At 33.2% G+C, this 16,448-nt stretch overlaps 1 protein-coding gene across 1 annotated transcript; it reads right to left on the reverse strand.

Annotated features, from left to right (window-relative positions):
- Positions 1-449: 449 nt before the first annotated feature.
- LOC132704738 (adenylate cyclase type 9) lies at positions 450-14,694 on the reverse strand. Its single transcript, XM_060674948.1, has 8 exons — positions 14,337-14,694; positions 11,717-12,084; positions 7,656-8,222; positions 6,859-7,493; positions 6,104-6,364; positions 5,831-6,045; positions 5,302-5,772; positions 450-4,973 (listed from the first exon to the last, which is right to left on the reverse strand). Exons 2-8 carry the CDS (start codon positions 12,004-12,006, stop codon positions 3,219-3,221), a joined length of 4,194 nt encoding a protein of 1,397 aa, XP_060530931.1. The 5' UTR covers positions 12,007-12,084; positions 14,337-14,694; the 3' UTR covers positions 450-3,218.
- Between the last annotated feature and the right edge of the window lie 1,754 nt (positions 14,695-16,448).

Raw genomic sequence — 16,448 nt, forward strand, 5'->3', positions numbered from 1 at the left:
AAAAATGTACCCAAAAATTAATAGTTGCAGAAAAAGTATAGAATTCAATATGTTGTAGTAGTTTATTACTTTAGTCACTTTTATTAAGTACTCGCTCCAAATCAAACTCATTACTAAAGTGGCGTTTGCATGGTTTACTTCTACTAAAAATAATTGCCTGAAATTTAGATATTGTTTTTTCAAAGCTAATGGAAAGATGCCAACGTTCTCTAAAAGCATTTAGAATTGAAACGGCACTTTTAGGTGACAAAACTTACCTTGGAATATACAGTATTTAACATTATTTTGTAAGAATGTCTCCAATTGACTACAGCTTCCCGCAAGTAAAAAAAATAAATAAAACGGGTGTAGCTAGATAGAAGCCAAACCAACCAACCAAGTTAATTATGGTAGTAAAAAACACCTGACTAATTACAATTACAATTTATTTATGTAATATCATTGCAATGGTAAAGAGGACGGGTAATATTGTTTATTATGCAACGAAAAACAAATGGAAAGAGAAGGCACTTTCAAAACATGCTCTTTCTATGCACAAAATAAATAATCGGAAAATATAGTATAAATATACATTTAAAACAGAATAATGTACATAATATTGATAACAATTGCATAAAAAATATTTACAATGGTAACCAAGGATTTAAAACGATTTGCCATAATTACAATGAAAGTTGTCGCGTATAGAAATATATAGAGCTTCAGACCATCTACACAGATATAAATTAAAATCAGTTTAAACTGTATATCAAAAAGCAGCGACTTACTGCAATAGTGTATTTCACATACTTAATCTAAATATTTGGACCCGGTACGCTGAAAGTTTCGATGCGAAGAGGAATATCACTATAATAGTTTGCTAAATTCCCTAATTGCTACATTATTCAAAGATGTTAGGAACAAGCAGTTGATTAAAGCTACCGCATACAAGATTGTTTATTTCTTTATACACCTTATAGTTTTAACGAAATAAATCTATTAAAGGCATATAATTATTTCATTTTTCTAAAGACATATTTACGTTGACTGCGTAAGTGAAACACCATCCATTCCAAATTATAAATTAAATATTTATATACATAACTAGAAACTAATCAAAAATACCGAATACAGTCTTCTTCGCTTTCAACTAAATGCAAATAAATACACAATTAAAGTAGGTATATAGATATTTTTGTGACATAACTGCAAAAACTAAAATAAATGTAAAATTGAGTTGCCATGAATGAAAAAATCTTGTATCTGATAAGACAAATGAATATAATAATGTTACTCGATTGATTAATTTGTCCTTGCGCTCAACTCGTTTCGTATGTGAGATATGAATTTTTAATGTCAAATTGACAATTTGTGAACATTCTTAGGATCGTTAGTAGCCTTTAATTGTTTCATACGTCTTAAATACATACAAACCTTATAAAATATTTCTTACAAATTCTGGGTCTAGACGGCGGTCTACTACGCGATAAAATTATGCTTTTCTTTGGTATATTTTGAAGATGTATAAATCTATATTTATATACTATAAAAAGATTTCTGGTTTGGCTCGTTTAGTAAATATGTAATAGGCAGAAACGGTTGACTATTGGTTCCTTCGCACCATATAAAATAATGTTGTACTGTGCATTGTATAAAAATTTGCTACAATGTAGCTAGAAGGCTAAGGGAAGGCATTATTTTAAATTAAAAAATGTCGTAATATAGGTATGGGCTATTTGCCTCGTTAAAGGATGATCACGCTTAATTGCAACATCAAAAAATCTTTCCAGAACAATTAGAATTTTATGTTGTCAGTTTTGTCTGTGGACTCCCTTTTACAAATGAAATTTTAATTGTCGCAGTGATCACTTATTAACCTTAAAGCTAAATATAATTGGTGTTTAGTCAGCTTTCGATAGCTAAAAAGTTTATATCTGCTAAAATATAACGGAATAGACCATCACCGTATTCGTTAGCATGTTGTCGACGGCAACAAATTTGTAAAAAACTTTCGGCCATTAGCATTCGTGATTGAAATTAATATTCATACAGTGTTATTAAAAATATTTAAAAGTTTTATTGTACTCTTGGGTACATTGATTATATAGACACGATTTGTTTTTAATTTCATCTAACATTGCACACTCCATTTAACAGATTATCTAGTAATTTTGTTACATTTAATTATAGGCTAACAACACCTGGTAAACTTGTTTAAATTATATTAAAGCCATTTGTTGCTCATAAGTATGCTTGTTTTCAATTACAATATATCACAGTTATTACTTCCGATTCTAGTGTTCTGCAATGATAAACAAATGTTTCGCCGCATAGTATTATCTTTGGTAAAAAGACGGAAAGTAAAAATGTATACAGATAAACGGTGTTTACCAAATTGAAACCTCTAGAAGTTAAACTGTATAATTTCCTATTCACTAAATAACATTCATCAGAAATTTCTAGATTATACATATAGCTTGTAATAATTAATACATATACCTATTTCAATACCGAATATCTCTGCTATATGAAGCTACAACCTCCGATTACAAAACTTCCACTGACATTACAATGATATGATGGTCGTTAACGAGACTTTTGGCCTGTCAAATTTTCAAACAAAAATGATGGTTAAATGGGGTTCGTATGTCACATTAATAAATTTTTAGGCTAATTAAGAAAATGGATGACTTTAATCACTTGACCAATAAATTTTTAGAGCCCGGGATCGCAAAAATGTGTTTCAATTAATCGATTGTCCTAGCCACCGTTCAAATTTCTTAAATGTTTGGGAACATTGAGCCGCGTTTTGTTATACCACAATAGAACAAAATGTATGATGTACCTGATAGTGGCCAGGGCAGTCATATGCATATAAAAAATCACATATTCTTAGACTAGGACAGGTCAGGTGAGAAAATCAAAACCACATATCATACATTTTACTCTCGTTTTTTGGGTGACTTTAGATTGAGATCTCATACTTTATCAATTTACTTGCAATTAAACTAGCTTCCAGTGGATATAAGAGGGAATAGCCAAACTAAATCAGAAAATATCAATTAACAGCAAACTGCCAATTCACTGGACTGTAAACTTTTGCAATTTGCAAGATGTTTCTCAAACCAAGTTGTTCAAAAAATGGTAGATACTGATCATATTGGAACGTCACTCGTGCTTCATCATTTTCAGAACAATTTAAATAATATCCATCACTGACTTTAACAATGTAATTACAATCACGTGGCCATTTCAGGAATATATGTGCACTCAGATTCTTTCTTTTTCTTCAATAAATAAACATTCATGTGATCCTTACCTTTGACGTACACTGACCCTCGTGGTTCGAATTCATACTTCTTCTCCAAAATTGACAAGCAATGTTCGCCAACCTGAATGTGCCCGTTGACGCCAGTACTGTCCATTCTAGACGCAATGTTCACCGCGTCGCCCCACACGTCATAATACAGTTTTGTGTTACCTATGACCGCGGCAGTCACGTCTCCAAAATTGTAACCAATTCTAATAATTAAATCGAATTCTAGTAAATCTCTGTTGAATTCTTCAACCACGCGCTGCATCTCGATCGCGAAATCCATAAGCGCGTACAGGTGCTCGTGTGGATCTTTCTGCTGGGTGCGCATCAGCGAGTCGAGTCCGCTAGCCGCCATAAATGTCGAACCGATCGTCTTTATTTTCTCTACGCAATGGAACTCTTTCTTGTCCAATAGTTCGTCAAAATCGCCGATGAGTTCGTTGAGAACTCGCAGGTATTCCCGACCGCCTTCGAAACTCTCGTCGTACATCTCGTTAAAATTAACAATGCTGGCGAATATAATCGCCACCTCTTGGAAGTTTTCCGAGTATTTGGCGTCTTTTTTTAGCTGTTCCGCGACGTGTTCCGGTACTATGTTGTAAATGAGGTAGTCGGCTTGGTTCTTTAGACTTTGGACGTGGCTCTTGTCACGATTCGCTATGTAATTTGAGTGGAAACCTAATCTATATCCGATTTCAAATTCCCTATTCAACATCCACACCAAAACCAGGAGCATTAACAGGTTCATCGTTACCTCTGAGTTTTTCAGGTAGCAGGCCTTGTCACCTTTAAGTGGCAACGCACTGCTGACGCTGAAATTGTTATTCAAAGCAAGCAAGAATGGAGGATTATTGTCCAATTCGGTACTGTTGTTAACTACCTCAAAAAATTCGCACGGACTGCTCATAAAAAGTACAGTGAAAATTACAGAAATCATGGTCGCTATGACACTTTTCATCCAGCAATTGAGTTGAGTAAAGTTGCAAAAGTGTATCAGCCCTACAAACAGTAGGTAAGTGTACATGTGTAAATGAAAATATGTTTCATTTCTTTCTGGCACAAAGTTAATGACAACTGAAATCAGCGGCAAACTAACTAAAACCGCACCGAACATGTTCCATCTATAAAATCTACTCGTACACCGACATATCCGATCCGTCCACCTCACTACTGACACGAAACACAGGGGAAAGTTAAGCAACTGCAACAAAAGCAGACAGAAGAAAGCTATCAACCAAAATTCAGTCAATCCGTAAACGAACGCCAGTCCAAAAGACGTTATGAAAAACACCATAATGGAAACAAAGACGTCAAGGTATGTGTTGAACCTAGAATTAGCGAGAGTATCTATTTGAGTAGTCGGTTGAATGTGATGCACGTTTTCCCTGTATTCTTGTTCCATGTCTTTGTTTTGAAAGAAGAGCGTCCAGGGTGATAGTGGCGGCTTAATAAAATACGAGCATTGAGATCTGGAATTGTCCTGAACGCACTTGATGAGTTGCCTATCAGACTGCTTCCTCAAGTTTTGAATGCCTACTCCGAACTTTTCGAAAAAAGGTCCATGGGGATTGCTGTTCACTAGTTTCGGCAAATGAGAGTTCATAGAACTCTGGCTTGATGTGTAATAGCCCGATACTCGATGATGCAGAATCTCCGAGTTTAACAGCGATGTGTCGATCTGAAACATCACAAAAACAATACTATAATAGACTGATTTAACAGGGCAAAGTTAATGGATTTAAGTGTCTTAAATACACACGTGTGCATAAGTACACTTGGACCTCTTGTATGCTATTCAAGACTATCAGACTATCAGTGCAAGTGGAATCATTTGAGAGCATCTACTAGATTGGTGTTTTATTACAAAACAAATTTGTGAAATTGTTATATGCATAAAAATCACAAAATCAACTAACAGATGCAATCAATGAGTCTCTAGATAAGGTCGAGTTCAAAAAGCGGAAGCTGCAAATACCAATTTGCGTAAATTAATTGTGAAACTCTACCTGTTGTATACTACTTCTTCTACTATTACTCTTGATTCCGGAATCTTTTCGGCTGTGGGGCGAATTTTCATCCAGTTTAATCACACTAGACAACCTGCTCGGCACATCAAGTGAACGTTTAAACCTGGGAAAATTTCCGGCAGCGACTGTAGCGCTTCTCGCGCGTTCTATAGGTTCTATACTTTCCAAATTTGGCGATCTGCCCCGTCTAGATCTGCTGCTTCCCGCTCTGTTCAATATAACGAAGTCGCCGTTATAGGATCTGCCGAATTGAGACCTATAACTGCCCCCTCTAAGAAATTCCGGAGTGGGAGAGTAATCAAACTGTCCAATGTCGCTTCTTGAATGACTGATGTATGATTTGATATCAATGGATTCTTTAAAAGCGGGTATATCTTCATATTTTACTAGAGTAGCGCACGAATTCTTTTTTTTACCGTTTATTGTATTGCACTCGATAATAGTAGGTATCTACAATCGATAATCACGTTACATCTGTAACAACAAAATGATAACTACTTCCACTGACCTGTTGGTATCCATCGTCACTTGGTTCTGTCGTTCCTGACACAAAATCCACATCTATCTCAGGCTTTACGTTGTTAGTTTCAGTTTTTCGCCTAAATTTGGGTATTTTCCAATTTTTCAACTTCATTGAGTATTTTCCAGAACTGGCTGTTGAAGTTGGAGTCTTTACGATTTCTAAATTTGTTCCTTCATTAATATCTTGTTCATTTTCAGAATCTAAAAATACAACGTAAAATTGTAAATTATTTCAATAGCAAATTCTACACAATATTACCTAAAATACTTGGCAAACTATTGGCTTTTATGATGTAGGAATCTGGAGACAGGTACTTTTTGTTTTGAGTGGATTTAATATGTGATGTGTCACAAGATAATACTCTAGGTCTGCTTTGAGGTGAGAACGATGCTGACGCCGGTGGTGACACTACAAGCTGGAGTGAGTTGGTGTACTTTTGTCGACCTTCCGCCCGGAAGCTCCCTTGATAGGAAGGAATATTCTCGCCTTTACGACCCAAAATAAAGTAAGTCGTTAGACCTACAAAAAAAAACCTAAGTGCAACTAGCGAAAAGCGCGTTTTTTTTGGAAATTATATAATTTAAAAATTGGTATTGCTTAATACGCAAAGGCAACCTATATCTGTAAAAATCTGTTAATTAAGTTAAAGTTAATCATATAATGGTGGTCAAACAATCTTCATATAATGGTTAAAATGTTTGCCTGCTTTATGTTATATAGGGCATGCCTAACCCTATTTGTACAGGCTGTTATTTCACATTGTTTACCAATCACTCCACTTAAAGGAACGAACAAACGAACATATTCAATCCAATCTGCATGGCCAACCCAAAATTATTACAATTATTCTAAAATTGAGATTGCTCTTAAATGCAAAATGATGGAGCACATATGACACTTAATAAGTTATAAAGATTAGAGGCGACCAAAAAGAGCACACTATCCTTAACTTGGCCTTAATGCAATACGAATGAGATTTTTTGAGCTAGTTATTCCAAAATAATTCTATTTACCTGAAACAATATCACCTTCATCCAACAAATACATATTATTCAAGAAACTGACTGTCTTTTCTGACACGTGAACCATTCCAGGCTTGCCCGTGCTCTCCATTTTATTAGCCAAAGTAACGTCATTACTCCAAACGTCAAACTTGAAACGCTTAGTACCCACAATTCCACACAACACGGTACCCGTGTGAATTCCTACTCTCATATTAATACCCTCGTGTTTCTCTTGATCAAACTTTTTAATTGCTTCAATCATACTTAGCCCCATTTCCACACAACACTGTGCATGATCTTGCCTAGCTTGCGGACAGCCAGATACACAGTAGTAACAATCACCCAAAGTTGATATTTTTTCACAATGATGAACTTTGCACAAATCATCGAACCTTTGAAATAAATTGTTGAGTATTTCCACTAGTTCCTCGGCGCTTTTGTTACTGGACATTTTCGTGAATCCTACGATATCAGCAAAGAGAATGCTCACATTTTCCATATTGTCCATATTAAATGGTCTGAATATGGAACGAATATCATTTGCTGAGTCTGATGATTGCCTCCTGGTGAAGTTTTCATCCTCATGCAGTAGCCAATTGGCCACACTAGGCGGCATCAAAGAGTGAATCATGTTTTCCTTTAGCCTTAAAGTAAAACATTTTTGGAAAATAATATTTCATAAAAAATATGCAAGTTACTAAACAAATTCAAAACACCTTTCCGTCAAGAGTTTTAAAAATATATAAATTTAGCGATCATAATTGCTTTCAAATTCAATTAACAGTAACAGCATTTTAAAGTTTTACCTCTTCTCCAGTTCAAGCTGTTTTCTGACGAGCAAACTTTGTCCAACTTTCATAAACGTGTGCCTCATCCGCACGTTACTTATTAAAAAAATGTGCAGTCCAATCACGTGTATAGCTATGTGGCAAATTATCCTTGTCACAATCGAGTAGGCATCCTCACTTTCTTTATTGACCGTCATAGTCAAAAAGGCGCTGAGCAGTTCAAAAGTAAACGAATAGAAAACTGCCAAAGTCAAACACATATACAACTTTATTGGTATCAGGGTATATATTAATATCAATAATTGGACGCATATTGAAAAATGGCCAATTGGTATAGGTTGAGCCATTACCATGAGAGTAAAACTCATCATCACAAGCAATATGGCTAGGCCGAAAGAAATTGTGGTCATATGTCGTTGATATATCCTTGTATAAGTTATGCATAAGGCCAAACATGTAAACGCTAGACGGACAGCGAAAAGCCCACATACAAACGGCCACTGCCTAATGTCTCCAAGGGATCCGACCACTAATATATAAATTAACCACGACGTTGAAACGAAAATCATGTACCACAGACAGTATCTGTAAAACAAATAAACAAAACAAAATAAATTATACATATTCACACCGCAATATGAATAATTGTTATTTTCTCTATATACTCTAGATTAAATTTGATTAATCATAAAACAGGAAGAGAAAATAGTTTCTATTCAGTAATAGAAAGTAATTTTAAGCATTTTGAATATAAATAAGGGTAGAAGAACAAGCTCAAACTCAAGACTAGTAATTAGAAAACAGTATTAAAACCGTTTAGGAAAAACTTTGCTTGCCTCGGGGTTTGAATTTTGCAAATAGAGATATGCTGCTATTAAATTTTTACTACTCAAAAACTGTTTAATCAAATATACATTATATCAAATCAAATATATATTATATGATATATCTTTCCGCATCCATCGGGTTTTTAATTTTTATTCCCAGACTACGTTATTTTCATAAATATTTTGAACGTATTGCGTCACATATTATAAAAATAACATTGAATTTATTGATTTTAAATTTAGAATTCATTTATAAATATCCAGTTTCAAAATCTGCAATCGCATTATGAAGATAAATCGAAGAAATCGGAAATGAACAAAGATCGCGACAATCCAACAGTAGTAGACCGGATTACAAACCAAATAATGCGGGAAACATATTTTGCTTTTATTTTACGTGCTTCTAAAATTACAATTATCAAAAAATAGGTTCATAAATCTCATATTAATCTAGTGGTACTTTGCCAAAAACGCACAGCAATGCCAAAGATTTAATAATAACATTTCTGAATAAAACACTTAAAAATCAAAACAGAGATATTACTTTCTGTTAACAAATATGAGTGGTGGCTGTTCCAACTTTAACCAATCAATTGATTTAAAACTATGGTTTTAATCACTTTCTCCGAATATGTACATAGGGCATTAGAGCAGAAGCAGCAAAGCAAGTGGATGTTTCTCGTTTTACCGTTTGCTTCTTTTGACAAAAGTTAGTTATGGGGTACCATGTTTATTATGGTACCTTATTTCACAACCTGCAAAAAATATCAAAAAAAGACTAAAGACAAAACCAAAACTTAAAATATTATATTGATGGATATTCAGGATGTTTGTAGTTTCGTGGAAAAGTAACAATTTTCTTATTTTAAATATACACTCTGTATATTAAGGCATTTTTTAATTTCTCGGAACTTTCTGGACATATTTCATACCTGTCTTATCGTTTCTGACGTAATTTGAATTATATGTCAAAGCCTGCTGATTTCTTTAGAGAGAGGATACTTTAATGGCATGTGTTGACCTAACATTAAAAACTTGAATTAAAAAATCATTGTCTTTTTTTTAAGAAACACCCTATTTTTATAATTTAATCATATTTGTTACATTAAAAAAAAATAAAACTATTTTTTTTTAAAGAAACACACATAATTTTATCATATTGATATTTAAAAAAAGCGCGACTTTGAAATAATGGTTTCTTATTTCAAAAAGTTTTAGATATTTACAATAAAACGTTAAAATGACTTTTAACGATTTGCTTATTTAAATTTTTAATGTTACTTTTTGATAACCCTATATTTATTTATTTTTGCAATATCAACCTAAACCACTGGAGGAAACCAATTTTTATAAGGAAAGTCGGAGAAATCGATAGATATATTTCGAATTTCTAACGTCACTTTTGATATCAAATTGAAAATGTGTCCGAAAGACATAGTTATAAGAACTACGAAATATGTCTGGAATTTTCTGAAGAATTAAAAAAATATGTAATATACGGGGCGTTCTATTTAAAAGAAACAAATTGTTACTTGTCCACGAAAATACAAACACCATGTATATATGAAAATATGATATTTTAAAAGGATAAGTGAATCCAAACGATTAAGTTTTTTAATATTTTTACTGATTCTGAGATAATGTATCATAACATACGGGCCACCCATTACATTCTTGATTCCCGTTTATATAAATAAAATATACCAAAAATTCGTCAAAGGTCTTTTTAAATCTATTACCGTGGACGTCAATCTATAATACTCTAGTTTGCGACAAATCTGTTGAGAGAAAAAAAATTGGCGGCTACACCGGTCAATCACCCTAATTCAATTTTTCTAGTCCCTTTTGAAACTTGAATTAATTATTTCTTTGGTCTGATTTTGAGTGTCAATTATATTTTCGCCATTATCTAAAGATAAATTAAATATTGGAACGAATGATAAACGAGTTTCTTTGCTGAACATTGTAAGAAAGTCATGTAACTAAACGAAACTTAACGTATGATTTCTTTCTCAGGGGAGGAAAAACGATTTATTCCGGGAATGACTAAATTAAATTTCTGTCGGTAAATAAAACAATTGTTTGGCGTTTATCTTTGCAATATTTGCCGCCTGTGTGGAAACTTTATCATTTAATACGAAACTCTATTGTCAGAGTGAATCCCTGATAAACCACCTATTCCACGGTTAATTAAATATAAGCGTTATGAGTATATTAAATATAGACGGTAGCAATTCGGAAAGCCTGATAGGATAAATACGATTGAAATCACAATATGTAGTTTTTTTTTGATAGAAAAATTCTAATAAACGACCTCATCGCAGTCACAGCATATACCAAAAAAATAAGTTTTATCGACACATTTAAAATTCCTGCTATGTTCATAATTTTTTTGCATTTGTTAATTGCCAACATTCCTTCACCATAAATTGTGTTCGTCTACTACTTGCCAAATAGTTGCATACAAAGTAGCTCAGGGCTCGATCTGAGCGTTAGCAAATGTTTTCTGGAAAACACAATTAGCAAGAAAAATTGAAAGTAATAAATTGTTCCGTGCAGGTGTACGTTGCCTTGAATTCTTGTAAACATGCCTATATTTTCTCGAAATAGATAAAATAAACCACTAAAAAATTAAATACTTTTTTTTAATAAGTTACGCTTTCGAAAACAGAAATGGAGAATGGATATTCTGCATTATGTATAAGTTTACATCAAATTGTAATCATAATTAATTCTTGTAAACCAAATAAAATAACACAAGCACATAATTCGGTATCAAAAAGAGCGATAGAAATAGATTTTCACTTGTTTTTAAGTTTTGATTAAGATGAATGCACTGCGCATTAAAACCAATGCAATTGAGATAGACAGTAGTGTAGGGGAGAACCCCAGGTTTTATGCGACATTTTATTAATAACATAATAAATAACAGATTCGAATGTTAAATATAACTTCAACTGCTTATTATTATTCTCTGTTAATCTCAAAATACTCGGTAGCGATATTTTCCTTGAAACACAAAATTTACAATATTAACAAGGACCAATCGGTATTACATTTTTTTGCCAAATGAAACTACCACAAAAATTATCGCAACCTGGTAACTCACATCGAACCTTAAATGTGGATATTTCGTAGTTTTGTTAGGCATTTAAGAAAATTAAAATTTATTTCGTCTATTTCCGTGCAAAACCATAAATTGGATGAAACTTTTAAAGAATAAAAAACAGATTGTTCAAATAACTGACTTACCTAAACTTAAATCTATTATGGGGATAAGAGCTTTTCTTGTATTGTTCCTCGAGTATTTCAGAATCGAAAGTGGGGTCCCACCATGATCTTCGGGATGCCCGTTCAAACGGTATTGGAAAAAACTTTCCCCAACAGCCTGATTCTTGAGACATCTGCGCCAGATATGTCTGCAGTTTGGGGTCCAGGCAAAACTGAATTTGTTCCTCATCGACAATATCCGAAGGATGATCATCTTGAATCGGATCGGGCTTGATAAAACTTGTCGAATTACCTTTTGTGTCTATGGTCATTTTTGAACATGTAGTAGCGTTGTCTATTCAAATATATAATTTCAGGAAACCATTTTGATATATATTAGCGTAAACAACCTGCAAAAAAATATTTAAAGCACCTATTCACTTATTGGACGAAAACTAACCAAAACTAACCAAAACTTCTGGATTCCTCCTGCGTTGGTTTTTGCTTAGTCGAAATTGCTGACGTTTCGCCAATCATCCTGTTGACTTCTTCAGAGCTTGACTGAAACTGGAAGTCAAGCTCTGAAGAAGCCAACAGGATGATTGGCGAAACGTCAGCAATTTCGCCTAAGCAAAAACCGACGCAGGAGGAATCCAGAAGTTTTGTAAAAAGCATTACAGTAGCCTGTGGTTTCTTTGAAGAATTAGTTGAAAAAGGGTGTTATTTAATAATATAAGTCACTTTACGAAAACTACCGAAGAATTCCATTTTATCGATAAATTTTAATATACAATTTATTATTCACATGATATATAATTTTATGAGTTAATCTTAACAAATGACAAAAATACTTTTTAGGGGTATTTTACAAAAATGGCTCCGAATATCTTGTATAAAATAATATTTGTTTGATTTTATTTGCTGGCCATAGATGTTCATGCTCTTTGGTGTGTAGTTATTGACATCATTGTGTCACAGGTTAATTATAAAACCGATTTCAGGCTCACTATTATCAGTGAGAAGCGTCGTCTTCTTTTCAGCCCTACGTAGTATTGAATAAAGAAATAATGAGACAGGAAAAGTTAGTTTACTGTACGAAATTATGTACAAATTGTTAAAACAATTATTTTTATGTCAGATAAATTTCATCAAGTCCGCGACTACTCTCATTTTCCTTTGGACCTCTCAGAGGTTAGCATTAGCTAATCTACTAACAAAACTTGTTCACTCCAAAAATTTTAAAATGTGCTAAATTTGCAAAAAAACAGATTCCGAATAGGTGTTTTTGACACTTTGACGTTGTCATGTTAGTAATAATGTGATTATTAGGATATTAGGGGAAGTGGTTTGTATGATTAAATTTATGAAATACCGGTTTTTCGATCCACTTCTACTTCTTCCTCATTGAAAAGCAAAAACATTGCGGATATCGTTTTTCATTCATAATTTTTACGGGTGCAGAGTACAAACATTTTCTTGAACTAGCAATAATCTATGTACAATTTGTGGGGCAGTCTTTGCCATATTATTTCATTCACAAAGGTATATAAGTGAAATATAAAAATTACGGTGTCCCATAAAGCCCTTCTCGAAATATTTACGAAAAAAGATAAATGTTACGTGTTTTGTATTCAAAGGAACTGTTATATACAAATATTTATTGAAATATCAGGGATATTTTAACTTATTTCTTTGAACCTGTGCCTTACTTATAAAATTTCCCGCTTCCTCTAAAAAAATACGGTAAAAATTACATCTTGAAAAATACAAGCGGTCTATAAATCATGCACGTGTAAGTATGTTACGACTCATGGAAGGAAATAAATTCCTAGGTAGCTGATGCAACAAAGTCGCTAATGAATTAATGGCTTATTATTTTATAATTAATAACATCGAAGTGCATCATTACGATGAATTAAGTTCATGTAACTTCAAATCGATTTAAAACAAAATTAATGTTCGATGTTTCATACGTTTTTTTAACCATCTATACAAGGTGGATATTTTAAAAATATAATACTATCCCTATTACGTTTTTTGAAATTTGTGAGTTTGTCACCATCTATATCGCTGTGTACCTAATGAAAATATAGTAGGTAAGTATTAATACACATTGAATGATAAAATAAACAATGAGATTTGTACTAGAAGTGTTGCGACATGTGTTGGAATGACATGATTAGTAAAATTAGGGGGACCTAATATTGATCTAGTTTAGATAATCGAAAAACAAAAATAAACATTATTTCAATTTTTGTTATTGCTTACACATTAATGGGTAGGCATTAACTTTTTTATATTTTCGTCTCCGAATTGTGAAATTTAATTTTAGTGTTTCTGAGAGACCATAAATTTACAGTAGATTTGGAGTCATATTTAAATACATGCACCAATATTCTTAACCGCTTATTCTTATAAGGACTCTAATTGCCAAAACTCTGTAGAAATATATTCTACAAAATATAAACATGTAAATATGATGAGTACATGCATTCATCTATACCCATGTAAAATTAGAATTTTTCAAATAATAACTCATTAATGCAACATGTAATTAACATTAAGTCACCAATTTTTGGCAAGAGTCAAGTAGAATAAAATTGATGTAATGAAATTGTTAATAGAATTACAGAAATATACTTATTTGTAATACCATGCTTACCTTTTAAATGAAAAATATTCCGAAGTTTGCCAGTGGTACACCTTGTAATTTGTCGGAATAATTCGGTAGCGAAACAAATCCCAAGATACTGCGAAAGCCGTACATTTTTGTGGGAACATGGTTATAATAATCCAACTTAAACATTATTGAGCTATGTCAACAACAAATGTTCCAACTTTATTTTAATAACGTTCGATTCGTTGTCATTTCCACTGTGTTAAACGGCAGACGAATTTTTATTTGAACAATTTCTTAATTAAGACCGAAACGAAAATGAATTTGATACATACTGGATAAAGGCAGGGCTTTCAAACAAATTTCACGCATCACTCGTTGATTGACATACGTCTGACAGATTCCGTCACAAGTTCACTTCGCCAACCAAACATCAGCTGGCTTCGACGTTGCCGATGTTACTTTTTCCGAGAAGAAATATATACAATTTAAGCCCGGCTTGCAACATGCGGGAAAAGCTCAATTCCTCATTTTCTGATTCACCAAAAAATGTTAATGTTGTAGTTTCAGAATAAGTAGTAAAAACTAATCAATGATAAATAGAAAGTTTGATATTTGATATCTGTGGTTGCCTAGATGCTGCATTTTCTAAGGATGTACAATTTCAGTTAATAGAAATGTTCCAGGGTATTTATCGGACTGAACTTTTTCTTATAATAGCGACCGCTTATTTAGTAACTTAGTAGAAGCAAAGGATGCGGGCCGAACTGATTTTTATAGAACTTATTTCCGCGGAAGTCAAAGCTTTCGTTTTGTGTAATGTTGCATTCGAGATCAGTGTGACTCAGACATACCTTCTTCAAACCTGTTTGAGTAATGACCATTCCTAATTAATAGTCTAGACACAGCATTATGGTATATCTAGAATTTTAACTTCACTGTAGGTAAGCCAGAACAGGCAAAAGATAACCTATTTTGCTTACACTACCGACCACAAGAGGGCAGAACTAACTTTATAAATTCTGCAGGAAAATTCAATAACTCGGCACCCATTCTTGCGATCTCATAAGTTATATAGGAGATGCCAGGATCGTTAAATTGGGACAAAATTTCTGATTTTAGTGCCTAACAAAATGCCGTTCATATTCCTAGTATTACGAAAAAAAAACGAAAATTTACATTATTTTTTGTATGGCGTTATTAATAATACAAAATGAAAAGTACGTTTTCATTGCCGTTTTTTTCAGCTACGGCTGACGCTTTCAGATTTACCATTAACTTTTTTTTGGATTTTTAAACCGTAATATTTAGACAAAAATTAATATCACGAATTATGCATATACTTCTGTGAGTTATATATTGGAAACTAAATGTTCATATAAGTTAGGTTTGAACTTCATTAAGGTAAGTCGTTTAATCCTTAAATTAGTTGGCGTTGAAATTCATTATCGTTTTTGTTTTATAAACATTAAGTCATCAGTTTGGCAGTATTGCCAAATGAGATTAGTGTGTACCATAAGATTTTTGAGAATGTAATAGAAATTGCCGTGGCTGCTTGACCATTAATTTTACGATATTCTGCTCCTATATTATCTAAGAGCACTTTGAGCACTTTGTTACATTAAAAATAGTGGATATAAAAAAAAGTTAACAAAACATTAAATAGCAGATTATGGAACAAGTTTGATAAACGCCAGTTTATTGGTGAGAGGAGCGATTGCTTAATAAACTAAGCTACTAAAGATATAGAGGCCCTGCCTATGCTGATAATACAGGAACGTATTAAGCAACTATGAAAAAAAAATGTTCAGGAGATCCATTCAACACGCGCATGCGCGAGACTTAAAATCTCGTTTATAACCAATGACCTTGGGGCATTCAACAACCAACATGGCCCGTAACAGATCGTCAATAAGTTGGGATACGGCATTTTTACGGCAATATTAGTTAAGTGTGTACAAATCGCTGTTTACAGAAAAATTGCGCGGGTTAGTGGGTGAAATGGGCGAAATGACTCGCTGCTATGGGTTACGAAGCTGAAAGTGACATTTTCTCTATGCTGGATACATACCACGTGACACAAGAAAGTGGGAACACTCCATAACTTTTAAACGGCTTGAGATAGCGATTTGGAATTTGGAAGGGTTAATATAGGCT

This window comes from Cylas formicarius, unplaced genomic scaffold (genome assembly GCF_029955315.1).
Source record: "Cylas formicarius isolate icCylForm1 unplaced genomic scaffold, icCylForm1.1 PGA_scaffold_7__23_contigs__length_41026272, whole genome shotgun sequence".
Classification (NCBI taxonomy): Eukaryota; Metazoa; Arthropoda; class Insecta; order Coleoptera; family Brentidae; genus Cylas; species Cylas formicarius.

Coding starts and splice junctions, on each gene's coding strand:
- LOC132704738 (XM_060674948.1), bottom strand. CDS start 12,006: ATGACCATAGACACAAAAGGTAATTCGACAAGTTTTATCAAGCCCGAT. Junction 7,494..7,655: donor CAGCTTGAACTGGAGAAGAG/GTAAAACTTTAA, acceptor TTTTACTTTAAG/GCTAAAGGAAAACATGATTC. Junction 4,974..5,301: donor GAAGAAGTAGTATACAACAG/GTAGAGTTTCAC, acceptor GTGATGTTTCAG/ATCGACACATCGCTGTTAAA.